Source organism: Salvelinus alpinus, chromosome 28 (assembly GCF_045679555.1).
Source record: "Salvelinus alpinus chromosome 28, SLU_Salpinus.1, whole genome shotgun sequence".
Lineage (NCBI taxonomy): Eukaryota > Metazoa > Chordata > Actinopteri > Salmoniformes > Salmonidae > Salvelinus > Salvelinus alpinus.
In genome coordinates, this window is record NC_092113.1 from 6379772 (window position 1) to 6395492 (window position 15721).

The 15721-nt window shown below is 44.4% G+C and overlaps 1 protein-coding gene across 2 annotated transcripts in view; it reads right to left on the reverse strand.

The window, feature by feature from the left end:
- Positions 1 to 15450, reverse strand: part of LOC139557027 (nucleolar protein 4-like) — a 163863-nt gene extending 148413 nt beyond the window's left edge. Inside the window, exon 1 of one of the 2 annotated variants that reach the window (XM_071371326.1) lies at positions 14300 to 15450. In XM_071371326.1, coding sequence (XP_071227427.1) covers positions 14300 to 14638 — 339 coding nt within the window. In that variant the 5' untranslated portion in view covers positions 14639 to 15450. The remainder of the gene's footprint in view (positions 1 to 14299) is intronic. The other variant, XM_071371327.1, reaches the window with a different exon arrangement.
- Positions 15451 to 15721: the final 271 nt, after the last annotated feature.

The window sequence follows — 15721 nt, forward strand, 5'->3', positions numbered from 1 at the left end:
TTTTTGCTGAGTTTATAAATCATTGGTTAAAACCATTCAATGACCCCGTGTCACACACACACTCACAGATAGTGTGCACCGACACTCGCCTTACAACTCACTATCATGTTTCCTCCAGCCCCTTGAGGTCAGAAGCATGATGCCGATGCCGATTTGAATTCTCAGCCTTTAAAACAGGGGTTGACTCAGACCTGAGGACACCAAGCGAGTAGAATCTGGGCAGTTGTATCAATCAAATGAATCAGTCAATCAACTACCTGGAAGAAAAGAAAACCAGCTCAAACAGTTAGATTTGAGTATTCTTCCCTGCTCTATGGGATAGATAGGTAACTTCTGACATCTTTACCCCTGGACCCTGGCATGTACTGTGCTTACAGGCAGTGACCCCATGGGGTTTTGGTCAAAAGTAGTGCATTATATAGGGAATAGGGTGCCATTTCGGACGCACCCTGAGTGTGCATTTATACCCTCAGATCCAGACCCACGTACACCCTACACCCCAGCACTCCACGTCTTCTTCCAGACAGTCATTTCACAGAGATTGTAATCTAGCCCTGATTATCTAAGAGAGTCAAAATCAATCTGTTACACCACCGTGCCTGTTTCAGCACACACAGCACACGCGCCATATAGTGTAGATAGATATTTTCTTCTCCTTAAAGAGCAGATCACACAGGCTTCATAACACATAGCTGGGGCTGCCGTTCTCGTCTCCTGCCTGCTATGCGGTTTGATTAATATGCTGCTTAATGGATCGTTCACCCAAATGACAAAATGACATATCGGTTTCCTCACCCTGTAAGCAGTCTATGGAGAAGGTATGACAGCAATACACGCGTTGGTTTTGTTTACCTGGCCACTGTTCAAAATACTTTTTAGCATTTGTGGCATAAATCCGATGCAAGTCAATGGTACCTGTATTAGAATTGTATTATCATGTCCAAAGCATCCTAAAGTATAAAAAAATGTATAGTGTAACTCAATTAAGTTACTTATAGATGATTTGGACATGAAGCGTGAAATTGCTAATATACCATTGACTTTGAGTGAAGTATGCCTTTAATTCTACAGAGGGACTCCTAATATTATGCAGTCTGCCAAGCTGCAGTGTGCATTTCCTTCACCAGAGGTATGTTTCATAAATTCCGAACTGATTGATCGAAATCATTCAAAAGCACTATCCTACACAGAAATACACAAATCTCACACACCAAAATACACAAACCCCCAGAACGCTCCAAATCGAACCTCAGATATATGGAACAGCCCCAGGACACTTTGGATGGCTCCTCCATTGAACCCACTCTAAATGAAGTGGATTTTGTTATACTATAGGTGGCCTGTGGCCAAAGAAAACAAACTAATCTCCTGCCCCATCCAGTCTCTCTGTTGTTCTGTCGTTCTCCCCCCTCCCCTCCCTCACTCTCTCTGTAACCCAGGACTCCAAAGTAACACAATTACTGCCAATCAACGACTTACAGCTGCACAGCCAGCAGGTAGCTGTCCACACACACCCACGGTCTTGGGAGGTTAGGGGTGTGGGCGCGTACACAGCACCAGGGAGGATCTCCCCATTAGCGTGGAGCTCATCTTCACTCTCCATCCAAAACACATCCATACACAACACTACGCGTGACGTTTACCTCTTAGAAGACAGCCGTTGACTTTGCACGAGACAGTGAGGCTCAAATGTGTTTAATACACATTTCTGACACTTCTTCGCTAACATTATGGTCACCTACTTACTATGGTCACCAATGACATTCACTCTGAATTCTGGTCACCACATTGGAGCACCTGTCCTAGTGCTCCTCCACCCCACCACCTTCTGTCTCTCTCCTCCAGTCTTCCCTTCCCTGGCCCCCTCCTCTCCAGCTATCCGGGAGGGGGGGTCACAGAGGTCCGCCTGCATCCTGCTGTCTGATATGTGACACTCTTGTTTGAATGACACTACAAAGACGAGGTTGGGGTATTAGGTGGGGTGGAGGGGGTGCAGGGGTGGGGGTGTTTTTAATAAGTGCAGCACACCTAAATGGGTGGCTACTTAAGGCTCCAGGAGAGAGCGAAAGTAGGTGAGAGTGAGTGAGTGAGTGAGTGAGTGAGTGAGTGAGTGAGTGAGTGAGTGAGTGAGTGAGTGAGTGAGTGAGTGAGTGAGTGAGTGAGTGAGTGAGTGACTGACTGACTGAGTGACTGAGTGACTGAGTGAGTGAGGTCATTGTAAAAAGAGAGGAGAGTGTGTGTTGGGGGGAGAGAAAATAAGGAGCATAGGAGGCTGTGTGTTTGAACAAGGCCAGACAGGGTAGATAAGGGTAGTGAGAGGGGCAGGGTGGTGCAGTCACCTATTGTTTGGATCTCAGGCAGGGTCCCGACAAAGAGCGGGTGGAGAGGTTTAGGGACCTGATTGGCGAAAGCCTGCTGCTATGTACGACAGTGAAAATTAAACAATGATGTAGCCATAGAATTACATAGAACAAACGTACAGTATGTATCTTTGTGTATGTAACCAGGGACGTCCTGCACCCATTATTTGAGAGGGGGCACAAAGTATGTGAAGACGGAGGCTGCGTCCCCCCCCCCCCCCTGAAGCTGGAGAATTTTGCAGCTTTTTCCTGCAATCTAGAGTACATTTTTCTGCATAGGTTATCTAAGCATACCTCTTTACCTGTTCAATTAACATTTTAATGAATGATGCACATTGATTCCTTCAGAATGTTTACACCTTAGGAGTTTAGTATAACTGTCACACTGGTATGTCACACATCTAAATGTCTGTCAATCTTTACATGCATAGCTCTCGCTATGAATTTCACAGTGGAAAATATTTATGAATTCCGACTTCATAAAATTGCTAGGTGGCTGGTATTACAAAGAAATATATAAATATATATTTTTTTATTCATCCAAAAGAAATCAATAGGCTATTGATCAAATTAATTTACAAACATACCTGCTGCCCACCCTGGCAGCTAAAATCAAATCAACCGCTGTGTGTGTTACTCTACACTCTCTCTGCTCCTCCACTGACGATACTGCACGTGATGGAGCAGGGATCATCAACTAGACTCAGCCACGGGCTGTTTTTTTCTTGAGCGGATGGTCGGGGGGGGCCGGGGACGGAATTACAAATAATCTGTAGACTGCAAATTGACCGCAAGAAGCCCAAACAGATATAATATTTGACTAAAACATAATCATTTCAAACCGATCACGTGTCTCCCAATTATGTGTGGGAATACCTTGGAAGAGATTTCTTAAATAATATCACTTGGAGCTTATTTCCTGGTGTTTTTGTCCAACAATGGGGTTTTTTTCTCCGAAAACTTGGGGGGGGCAGTTGGGGAACCCTGCAATAGAGTATCTAGTGTCCTGCCTGTGCATGTCTTTGCTCCGTGCACCTTGGAAAACACCTTTCTAGGGCGAATGGCTGACAGATCTTTTTTTATAAATAATTAATATTATGAAACATGGGCTTAAAAAAATGAAGTTTAGTCATTAATTTAACCTCTGAAATTAGGACAAATCTGAGGGGACACGTGCCTTAAGGAATCTTGTATTTCACCTCAACTGCCCCAGCTCCACAACCTGACAATAACCGTACCCCGCCCCGCCCCGCTGCAGAGTGACATTTGCTGGATGACCGATGTAACTTTAGCCCCTCGGTTCAGAGAGGGGAGCATGCCCCCTGCTTCACCCCGGCCATTCCCTCATCGCCCTCCTACCACCCCTCAACAGAGAAACAGACGCACCGGGCCTCAGAGAGCAGGGGCAGGGATGGGGGGGGGGTCACACAACCAGAGGCCTACCCATTCACATCAATTTAGTCGTATTTATTTCTGCAGGATAAGGGCCCCTTTGAGATTAGAGAGATCCCAGGTCTGATATGGGGGCCGTCCCAATTAAGTTACCCCCGCGGGCCACCATTAAACCCTAGGCCATCGCCACGTCACCGCCACGGAAAGCAGCGGGAGGGGGAGGACCGAGGAGGGAGGGTGGGAAATAGACACACACATAAAAACATACGGTGCATCCTCCCATCATGCACCCCCAACATGAGCATGCGTCATGCATGAACACACAAATAGCTCGTCAAACACATACAAAACAGGCAGATAGTTTGTGTGTCCTGTCTGTGTAAAACTAACCCTAAACACGGGATAAGAGCCATCTCAGTTTCCTGTGCTGTACACTATATTTCTATTATCCTGTTTTCCCCCCTCAGCACAGGAGAGTAGAGGATGGGTTGTGACTGAGCCCTGGGTCATGCTCATTAGGGCACCCAACAGAAAACGTTTCTTATTAGACCAGTCCAGGTCCAGTCCTCTTTCAGTTTCAGTTTGTTTTATTACGTTTGGTGACTAATGAACATGGCCCTGTAGTGTGGGGCTGTTGCCGTACACAGCTCCGACCAGGACAGACGCTCATGTGACCCTATGTGGAAAGATTTGCCATATTACTGGTAATTGCGTATGGTGCCACACACAGAAACCTCAGATGCCCATCTGTCTCCTGTTTCCACTGACGGACGACATCTCGTTCAACCGTTTTCGATAACCTTCTGACTGACTCCTACTGTAGAAATCCTCACTTCCTACTCTTACTATCTGACATGAGAACAGCTAAACTGGGGCCGTATCAAGCGTCTCAGAGTAAGGGTGCTGATTTAGATCACAACAAATACAATTACATGTACATGGGGGACCTTATCCTAGATTAGCACTCTGAGACGCTTGATACACAGACATTAAGAATTGACAGCCAAACATAACTCAAGTCTGTGTATAAACAGAACACACACATTCTTCTTTTCCCTCTATCCTCTCGTCCCTCTCTGGTTGTGGTTAAAGAATGCAGCTGACAGACAGCGGCCTGAGAAGAGCATGGGCACAGAGCAGCAACAGTTGATCAAACTGCACTTAACTAAGTCAGCCCCCTCTAAGAGCAGGTGCAGCAGGTGATAGATAGAGAGAGAGAGAGAGAGAGAGAGAGAGAGAGAGAGAGAGAGAGAGAGAGAGAGAGAGAGAGAGAGAGAGAGAGAGAGAGAGAGAGAGAGAGAGAGAGAGAGAGAGAGAGAGAGAGCAAAACGAAGGAAGGAGAAAAACGTTAAGACCTATTAATAGGAGCCGCTGAGACGCTGGTGTCAACTGCATGTGATGGCTAAGCTGTGGCGCTGCTTCCTCTAAGCCACACACACACACACACACCTCTTCCTCTCTCTCTTTGTCCCGTTTTGTTCTTCTCTCTCTTTCACTGCCTTATTCTCGCTATTCTTAATGCTGTGCCTACCTCACTTTTCTCTCTATTTGTCTGTCTGTCTGTTTTTCGGTGTGCTACTACTCTGCTGTCTCCATCCACTCTCTCTTATAATAAGATCACAACATTACCCTTTTCACACTATTGTGTCGACCTAAACCCTAATGTGCTGGTTCTGATATTTTTTCCAGTCCTAGGATGGTTCCAGCAACGATGGTAGATGCGGAACCAGGCCGGCACAGTTCGGATCGGTTCGGGTCAGTAGTGTTAAAAGGCCACCTGTGTCTAGAGCTGTTATGGTGACCGTATTACGACCACACCGGCCGTCACGAGTCATGACCGCAGTCAAATTCTACATGACCTTTTAGTTATGGTAACAAGGCATCTCCAAGCTCTGATGGTCATTAGTAGCCTACCAAACTTGCTAACAGCCTGGTACTCAGCACTCTATTGTCCCTCTAATCACTCTGACATCAATGTAAATGTAATCGAAAATCAAATCAAACACTTCATGAGAGCCCATGAGATCATGTTGCGCAACATTTCTATAGGCTATGCAATTGCGTAAGAAAACAGAGTTTTGATGGCCTCTATTAAAAATAGGAGGATACCATCATCTTTCAGGTGCATTTGCTGTTTGTTAGGCCTACTCATATTCAAATCAAATCAAATTGTATTAGTCACATGCGCCGAATATAACAGATGTAGATCTTACAGTGAAATGCTTACTTACAGGCCCCGAACCAACATTGCAGTTTAAAAAAATACAGATAAGAATAAGAAATAAAAGTAACAAGTAAATAAAGAGCAGCAGTAAATTAACAATAGCGAGACTATATACAGGGGGGGGTACCGGTAGAGAGTCAATGTGCGGGGGCACCGGTTACTAGAGGTAATATGTACATGAAGGTAGAGTTATTGAAGTGACTTTGCGTAGATGATAACAACAGAGAATAGCAGCGGTGTAAAAGAGGGGGAGCGGTGGGCAATGTAAATAATCTGGGTAGCCATTTGATTAAGTGTTCAGGAGTCTTATGGTTTGGGGGTAGAAGCTGTTTAGAAGCCTCTTGGACTTAGACTTGGTGCTCCGGTATCGCTTACCGTGCGGTAGCAGAGAGAACAATCTATGACTAGGGTGGCTGGAGTCTGGGGTGGCTGGAGTCTTTTAAGGCCTTCCTCTGACACCGCCTGGTATAGAGGTCCTGGATGCAGGAAGCTTGGCCCCGGTGATGTACTGGGCAGTTCGCACTACCCTCTGTAGTGCCTTGCGGTCGGAGGCCGAGCAGTTGCCATACCAGGCAGTGATGCAACCAGTCAGGATGCTCTCGATGGTGCAGCTGTAGAATCTTTTGAGGATCTGAGGACCCATGCCAAATCTTTTCAGTCTCCTGAGGGGGAATAGGTTTTGTCGTGCCCTCTTCACGACTGTCTTGGTGTGCTTGGACCATGTTAGTTTGTTGGTGATGTGGACACCAAGGAACTTGAAGCTCTCAACCTGCTCCACTGCAGCCCCGTCGATGAGAATGGGGGCGTGATCGGTCCTCTTTTTCCTGTAGTCCACAATCATCTCCTTTGTCCTGATCACATTGAGGGAGAGGTTGTTGTCCTGGCACCACACGGCCAGGTCTCTGACCTCCTCCCTATAGGCTGTCTCGTTGTTGTCAGTGATCAGGCCTACCACTGTTGTGTCATCAGTAAACTTAATGATGGTGTTGGAGTCGTGCCTGGCTGTGCAGTCATGAGTGAACAGGGAGTACAGGAGGGGACTGAGCAAGCACCCCTAAGGGAACCCTGTGTTGAGGATCAGCGTGGCGGATGTGTTGTTACCTAACCTTACCACCTGGGGGCGGCCCATCAGGAAGTCCAGGATCCAGTTACAGAGGGAGGTGTTTAGGTCCAGGGTCCTTAGCTTATTGATGAGCTTTGAGGGCACTATGGTGTTGAACGCTGAGCTATAGTCAATGAATAGCATTCTCAGATAGGTGTTCCTTTTGTCCAGGTGGGAAAGGGCAATGTGGAGTGCAATAGAGATTGCATCATCTGTGGATCTGTTGGGGCGGTATGCAAATTGGAGTGGGTCTAGGGATTCTGGGAAAATGGTGTTGATGTGAGCCATGACCAGCCTTTCAAACCACTTCAGTGCTACAGGTAGTTGTTTAGGCAGGTTACCTTAGTGTTCTTGGGCACAGGCACTATGGTGGTCTGCTTAAAACATGTTGGTATTACAGACTTGGACAGGGGTAGGTTGAAAATGTCAGTGAAGACACTTGCCAGTTGGTCAGCGCATACTCGCAGTACACGTCCTGGTAATCTGTCTGGCCCTGAGGCCTTGTGAATGTTGACCTGTTTAAAGGTCTTACTCACATCGGCTGTGAAGAGAGTGATCACAGTCTTCCAGAACAGCGTGTGTTCTCATGCATGTTTCAATGTTATTTTCCTCGAAGCGAGCATAGAAGTAGTTTAGCTCGTCTGGTAGGCTTGTGTCACTGTAATGGTTTGCAAGCCCTGCCACATCCGACGAGCGTTAGAGCCGGTGTAGTACGATTCGATCTTAGTCCTGTATTGACGCTTTGCCTGTTTGATGGTTTATCGGAGGGCATAGCGGGATTTCTTATAAGCTTCCGGGTTAGAGTCCCGCTCCTTGAAAGCGGCAGCTCTACCCTTTAGCTCAGTGCGGATGTTGCCTGTAATCCATGGCTTCTGGTTGGAGTATGTACGTACGGTCACTGTGGGGACGACGTCATCGATGCACTTATTGATGAAGCCAATGACTTATGTGGTGTACTCCTCAATGCCTCCTCAATGCCAATGCCAGGAATCCCGGAACATATTCCAGTCTGTGCAAGCAAAACAGTCCTGTAGCTTAACATCTGCTTCATCTGACCACTTTTTTATTGATCTAGTCACTGGTGCGTCCTGCTTTAATTTTTGCTTGTATGCAGGAATCCGGAGGATAGATTTATGGTCAGATTTACCAAAAGGAAAGCGAGGCAGACCTTTGTATGCGTATCTGTGTGTGGAGTAAAGGTGGTCCAGAGTTCTTTTCCCCTCTGGTTGCACATTTAACATGCTGATAGAAATTTGGTCAAACGGATTAAAGTTTCTCTGCATTAAAGTCCCCCGGCAACTAGGAGCGCCGCCTCTGGGTGAGCGTTTTCTTGTTTGCTTATGTCGGAATACAGCTCATTCAATGCGGTCTTAGTGCCAGCCTCTGACTGTGGTGGTATGTAAACAGCTATGAAAAACACAAAAGAAAACTCTAGGTAGATAGTGTGGTCTACAGCTTATCATGAGATACTCTACCTCAGGTGAGCAATAGCGCGAGACTTCCTTAGCTATCATTCACCTGCTGTTATTTACAAAAATACATAGTTCGGGATAGAACAGGATAGAACAGACGACACTGTTCTATCCTGCCGGTGCAGCATATAACCAGCCGGCTCTATGTTGATAGTGTCGTCGCTCAGCTACGACTCCGTGAAGCATAAGATATTACAGTTTTGAATGTCCCGTTGGTAGTTTAATCTTCTGCGTAGGTCATCTATTTTATTGTCCAAAGATTGCAGGTTTGCAAGCAGAATGGAAGGAAGTGGGGGTTTATTCAATCGCCTAGGAATTCTCAGAAGGCAGCCCGCCCTCTGGACCCTTTTTCTCCACCTCCTCTTCACCCAAACAACAGGGATCTGGGCCTGTTCCTGAGAAAGCAGTACATCGTTCGCGTCGGGCTCATCAGACTCATTAAAGGAAAAAAAGGATTCTGCCAGTCCATGGTTAGTAATCGCAGTCCTGAAGTCCATAAGTTATTTTCGGTCATAAGAGACGGTAGTGGCAACATTATGTACAAAATAAGTTAAAAACTAAGTTACAAACAACGTAAATAAACAAACAAAAAAACTATCGGTTGGGGGCATGTAAAACATCTGTCTTCTTCTCCGGTGCCATTTTATCATCTTGTTGGCTGACGAAAAATACATGTGGATATATGCGCCTCGGAATTCAAAAAGGACGTGTGCAGTTGTGTTCCCGATGTGTCTGCGTTCACTGTTGGCCTACTTCGAACCGGAGATAGATGCCTGTGAGAAGAACCCAATAACATGATGGGCATTGGCTAATAAGAATTGAGATATCTGAGAGAGCCATGTGAGTGAGAGGTGCTTCGAAACACGCAGCCAGGAGAAGGAAATTATGATTATTATATTCAGCCCAAGGGCACAACGGCCACTGGCCGCGAAAGGCATGGATTTTTTTTGAAGGCATTACAGACACACCAGGGGGATGCCACCGAAAAATTTGACGCATTATCAAGTGCTTGTCAAATTGTGAATGAGAGACTGATGAAGTGTGTGCAGCCTGTGCAAGAAACAAAGCAGAGCTCATGCCTTTCATGCAACTTTTTTCAAATCAACATTAGAGTCACATCCTGAAGCCTTAGATTGTATTAAAATTTAAAACATATTGCCCAAGGTTTGTATCACAACTAAAGTTACATTAATAACTCTAAATTAAGTATATAAGAGGACCTGTTTTTTGTTATAAGCACAACACAGAATAGCCATATGTGCACACTCCCTCAGAATTCATTTGGAGAAAAAATCCTTTCTATTTTATTCAGCTATGTTCAATTGTATTCTTCATACTTTAAAATAATATAAAATAATGCCACAGAATTCTAAGCAAATCTTGTCTGCTAAATGAACTAGTGTAGCTCACAGCTATATGGCATGGCCATATCAGGGCCTAACATAAGGACAACTCAGAGTATGCTATTCTGTTCTTCTGAAATAGACTACATTTCTGTATATCATGTTTCTTTACACCTGTCTAAAATAAATAAGGGATTTATTGTATTGTTGTTGATTTATTAGACTTTTTTAAATGTAGATGTTCCAAAGTTCTGCATCAGTGGCCTGCAGGCTGTGCATGGAAGCCAGGAGATCCTAAATGTATTCACGTTAATTAACGGTCAACTACCGTGAGACCGCCAGTTATGTGCTTGACAATCACCGGTTGACCAAATTTCATGACCGCCACAGCCCTAACAGTGTCTCCTCCACTAAAACCTCACTAAAGCCCTTCATCGCCCCGTCGTTCCCCTGAGCAATGATTCACATGATCTTATTCTCTGTTGTTATCATCTCACTTTACTTTCCTGTGCTAAAGGTCACATTGCTTATAGAGTTCCTGCTAGAGGAGCCTTTTCGATTGAGCTTTTTCTGTCTCTCTAACTTTATGCTTCTCCAATAGAATTAGGTATTAGAATACCTGAATGGACATGAATCTTCTAATGATGGGATGAAGGTCAGCCATGTTGGTCAGGGTGTTGGTCAGCCATGTTGGTCAGGGTGTTGGTCAGCCATGTTGGTCAGGGTGTTGGTCAGCCATGTTGGTCAGGGTGTTGGTCAGCCATGTTGGTCAGGGTGTTGGTCAGCCATGTTGGTCAGGGTGTTGGTCAGCCATGTTGGTCAGGGTGTTGGTCAGCCATGTTGGTCAGGGTGTTGGTCAGCCATGTTGGTCAAGGAGTTGGTCAGCCATGTTGGTCAGGGAGTTGGGCAACAATGGTTTGGCAGTGCTGTGGTTAGACATTGTGTAAAATAATGAATTTGAAGAATTTATCTGCACTGTATGTTTGTTAGCTAGTTAATCAGCAAATTTTAGAGGAATGATTCCATAAATTGTTTTAATTACCGGCCAATATGCCAACATTCCATTAAAAAAATGTGGTCCTCATGAGAGCCAGTTTCATCATTGCTCTTGATTGCACTTGAAGAAACTTTCAAAGTTCTTGACATTTTCCATATTGACTGACCTTCATGTCTTAAAGTAATGATGGGCTGTCATTTCTCTCTGCTTATTTGAGCTGTTCATGCCATAATATGGACCTGGTCTTTTACCAAATAGAGCTATCTTCTGTATACCAACCCTACCTTGTCACAACACAAGTGATAGGCTCAAACGCTTTAAGGTAAGAAATTCCACAAATTAACTTTTAACAAGGCACACCTGTTAATTGAAATGCATTCTAGGTGACTACCTCATGAAGCTGGTTGAGAGAATTTTTTATTTTACCTATTATTTAACTAGGCAAGTCAGTTAAGAACTAATTCTTATTTTCAATGACAGCCTAAGAACAGTGGGTCAACTGCCTTGTTCAGGGGCAGAACAACAGATTTTTTATCTTGTCAGCTCGGGGATTCGATCTTTGGGTTACAAGTCAAATGCTCTAACCACTAGGCTACCTGCCACCCCAAGAATGCCAAGCGTGTGCAAAGCTGTCATCAAGGCAAAGGGTGTCTATTTTGAAGAATCTAAAATATCAAATATATTTTGATTTGTTTAACACTTTTTTGGTTACTACATGATTCCATATGTGTTATTTAATAGTTTGTCTTCACTATTACTCTACAATGTAAAAATAAAGAAAAACCCTTGAATGAGTAGGTGTGAGGGAGCAGGCCTACATAGCTGCCTGTTGCACAAACATGTATGTGAGGGAATTACACACTTTTGCTCCATTAACACACACTTTCTTGTATTACACACGTGTGAACACACACACACACACTGGGAGTGGGACCAGTGTGTGTGGCGTTTCCTTCCAGGTTTCTCCAGGCCTCAGGCAGCTTTCCAGAGCTCTGGCCTCATTCATCCACACACTGCCTATCAGGCCACAGCTCTCTACTGGCAATTAGAACACATTTACAACCTGCTCACTCAGGAATCTCACGTATACACACACACACACAACAAATGTATACATACTGTTGAATTTAGAACAATTTACCCAGCTTAAACATACATCCCCCACATCCATCCCTTCCGCCCACACACACTACACAGCATACTAGTCCAATTTAAAAATGGACAAAACCTCAAATACAAAACAAGCAGTGAGGGTGCAAGCTCATGCGTCCTAACAGAACCCTGAAGGCGAGCAAGACTGTCCCCATCACCATTTTTCAAGGAATAAACAGTACATACAAGCAGCACACAGGGGGAGCAACATCACAAAAAATAAGAAAACAAATATTAAATAAAGAGAAGAAGAAGGAAAATATATGCATATACACATACACACCAAACATACAGTACATCCTATAATAACAGCCAAATATCCTAAAGTGAAATATCCTAGATCAGATTCTGTGTGTAGCCTACATGAAGGTCTTGGACCAATTGGGTAGTGTCTCAACACTTAATTAATTAACATTGGCAGTTGATTTCTTCTAATATAAAAATGTAATTGAACATTAATAACCAAACAATACAATATTCGGTTTAAACTTACTTTAAGTTTTTTTTAATGTTTTTATTTATTTTATTTTTTATTTTTTTACAGCTGTTGAAGATGCTAAGATTATTGGTTTTTCCATCATCACTGTTGATCTATCGCTCAGCATCTCTCTACTGTACGCTCTGCTTGGCACAGCCCACTATAGTAGAATAGCAATGGAATAGCAGCAGGACTGAGTGAGAGCAGGCTGTGTCTCACAGTCAATCAGTCAAAATATGACCCTGCTGCCTTCAGACAGAAAGCAGACTTACAGCTACTGCCTTAGCTTCTGCCAAGACGCTGTTATGAGTGGGGTTGTCTCTGTGTTTAGCAGACAGCAGATTAACAGCTCCTCCAGAAATGTCCTGTAGCCGGCCAGCTCAAATTAGCCTACTGTCAGAGTTGAGCAAGTCAACAAGTCATATGACTGTCTGGGCTGCTTCCCAAGCTGCACCATATTCCCTACTCCTGGTGCACTATTTTTGGACCAAAGCCCAATGGGCCCTGGTCAAAAGTATTGGCCCTGGTCAACAGTAGTGCACTATGTAGGGAAGAGGGCGCAATTTGAGATGCTTTTTTTATGATTGCAAAGTATTTTAGAGGCGTTTATTGTATATCGTCTTTTCACAGAGTAACTATCAACCATGGCCGTTTACAAATGGTTCGAAAGCAATCAGAGAGAGCCTTGAACCTGCGTGGAACAGAAGTAACAGACTCTAGTCCAGAAGCCTGTCCCCTATGCCTAAAAAGACTCTCTATTCAATCCTTTAAGACAACCTCAATGAAATCAGTACAATGGGAGAGGGAGAGGGGGAGAGAGAGAGAGATTCAGAATAGCCTCTTCAAATCTAGGACAGACACATTATCAAGTGTGGAGAAGACAGGAGCTCAAACTTTTTCATGTGACTTAGATGCAGAGGCAATGAGCAGCAGCAAACAGCTGCATTACAAGCTCAGCAGGTAAATGTGTGGCTTTGAAATGTGTAGCCTACTCATCTTTGTAACAAATCCTCCAAATTAATGGTCTGTGGTTGTCCCCCTGTCTGAACCTGGACTTCTACAAACTAGAATTTAGTTTCCATTGTCATTTACAGTCACAGATGTCTATCTTTTCAAGTCTCTCCACCCCCCTTTAACGTTCAATACCAAGAGCCACTAGAAGAACATTTAAAGAATAGGCTACACAATTGCACAGATACAATTTTAGAATGAGTTTCTAACACTCTGCACACAGGGGTGAAATTCAATGATTTTTTTCAGTTGCATCCATGTCGTCAATGCATCACATATGTCCATGTTCATCATTGATGAGCTATAGGAAATTGCGCATGAACAGAATTTAATTGATTTGAGACTAAATAAATAACACTATGTAAATAGCGGGAACTGACAAAACGACTATTCTACGCATGAAATATTTCCGATTTTTAAAAAACAATATAGCTTGGAAGCTTGCCCTCATGTGTGCAAACGCGCGCACACGCACAGTGGACTATCATGCCATCCGGGTTTACTAGTCTCATTTTTCTTTGGAGCCAAAATCACTGTCTAGGCGATGCTATTTGCGCGAACAGGGTAGTGATGAGAGCGCTGCGCGCATGGCACCATGGCACTGCCCGACCCATGACAGTGAGAACGGACTGGATCAAAGGGCCAGGGAAAGTTGTCATAGAGCAGTAGCAGGACTCCATAAACATATTTACATAGGGAAATATGGGCATCGTCATAGTGCGCACACACATTTACGCGCACAGTAAGGAAAGAGGAACATTTACTAACCGTCGCCTTGATGGGGACATACAGGACAGGTCTGTCGGCGGCTCCATTCTTGTTCTGGTCCCCTTGAATTGTCCCAACAAGGAACCCTTTGGACTTCACCCAGAATTTGAATTTGGCGTTGATGTGGTTGCTCTCGATGTAGACAGGGTCCGACTCATCGGTGTGTGAAAGGGTCTGGAGAATCTTATTGTATTTTCGCCGGGTGACTGTCTTTGTTTTACCAGAGTCCCCGTAAGTACGGAGACACCAGTCTTGAAATTCGCCGAACATCTCTCCTTCTAACACCACCGGGCTTCTGCTCCTTTTGGGTAAATCCACGCAGTTTTTTTTCGTTGACATGATTTCTCTCTGATGTCCCGTGTCCCTTTAGATAGGAGGACTGGGTCTCAAAAATAACTCAACACTAATAATACACTATTTTATTCGATTTATCGATTTATTTCAATTAACTGTTAAATGTCCCTCTCCTGGCTAGAAGGGGAGCCATATACGAGTTAGATTTATATTTCTGCGAGCAATGAGGAAGGATTCCGTATCAGGCAATGACGATGGGTGTGCTCTCACACCTGTTAGCGGAAACCGTTCGTCTCCTGTCCCAAAGGGTAATAACAAATGTCAGTAGCTCATATCCTGCGCTGAGGAACTGAAAGAGGGGCCGTCCTATTAAACGGGTATCTCCCACCTGTGTGTTAAAGGTCTCCAATCTATAAAGATTCGCCGTTTGAATATCACATACAACACAACGTGGTAGCCTATTTGACGTTAAGTAAGGCTAGAATAAGGAGTGCATATTTTAGCACGGGTCCACAACTAATTAGAAGGAATGGCTATAGCAGCCAGGTCTGTCGTGATACCCTCCTCCTCCCAACTCCACCTGATTCGTGTTCCACCTGTTTGAATCGGACCAGAACGCCGCTGTCCCGAACCGTCTTACGTAGACGGAAATCAAAGCGCATCGATGTCTCTCCTGTTTCTCTACTGGATAACGCGTTAAATTTATCTAGCCTAAGATAAGACTTAATATGAGCAAATGGTATATATTATGGACAGGCTCTTGTTCTTCTCCACACGAACTCCGTCGCGTCGATGGGACATGGGTGCGCGCAATGGCTAGCCGAAATCCAGGAAGTGCAGTCCCAGTAGCCGAAACGCACACAAAGCGTGGTTGCGCGACCGTCCCATGCGGGACCAAATAGCCGTTGGCACCGTTTCTTTCGTTTGATGGGCAATTGGTCATGTGAATAATTAATGTTTTTTCCCATTGTAACAAAAACCTAATTTCTATAAAATGCAGGGTTTTGAGCCATGCATAGCCTAAGCACATGACTGGTCCATTGTAAAATAATATCTCATTTTTTCACTATCCATATTGTCATGAAGGGATAACCTATTGATATAGCATAATGATAATATAAATACTGT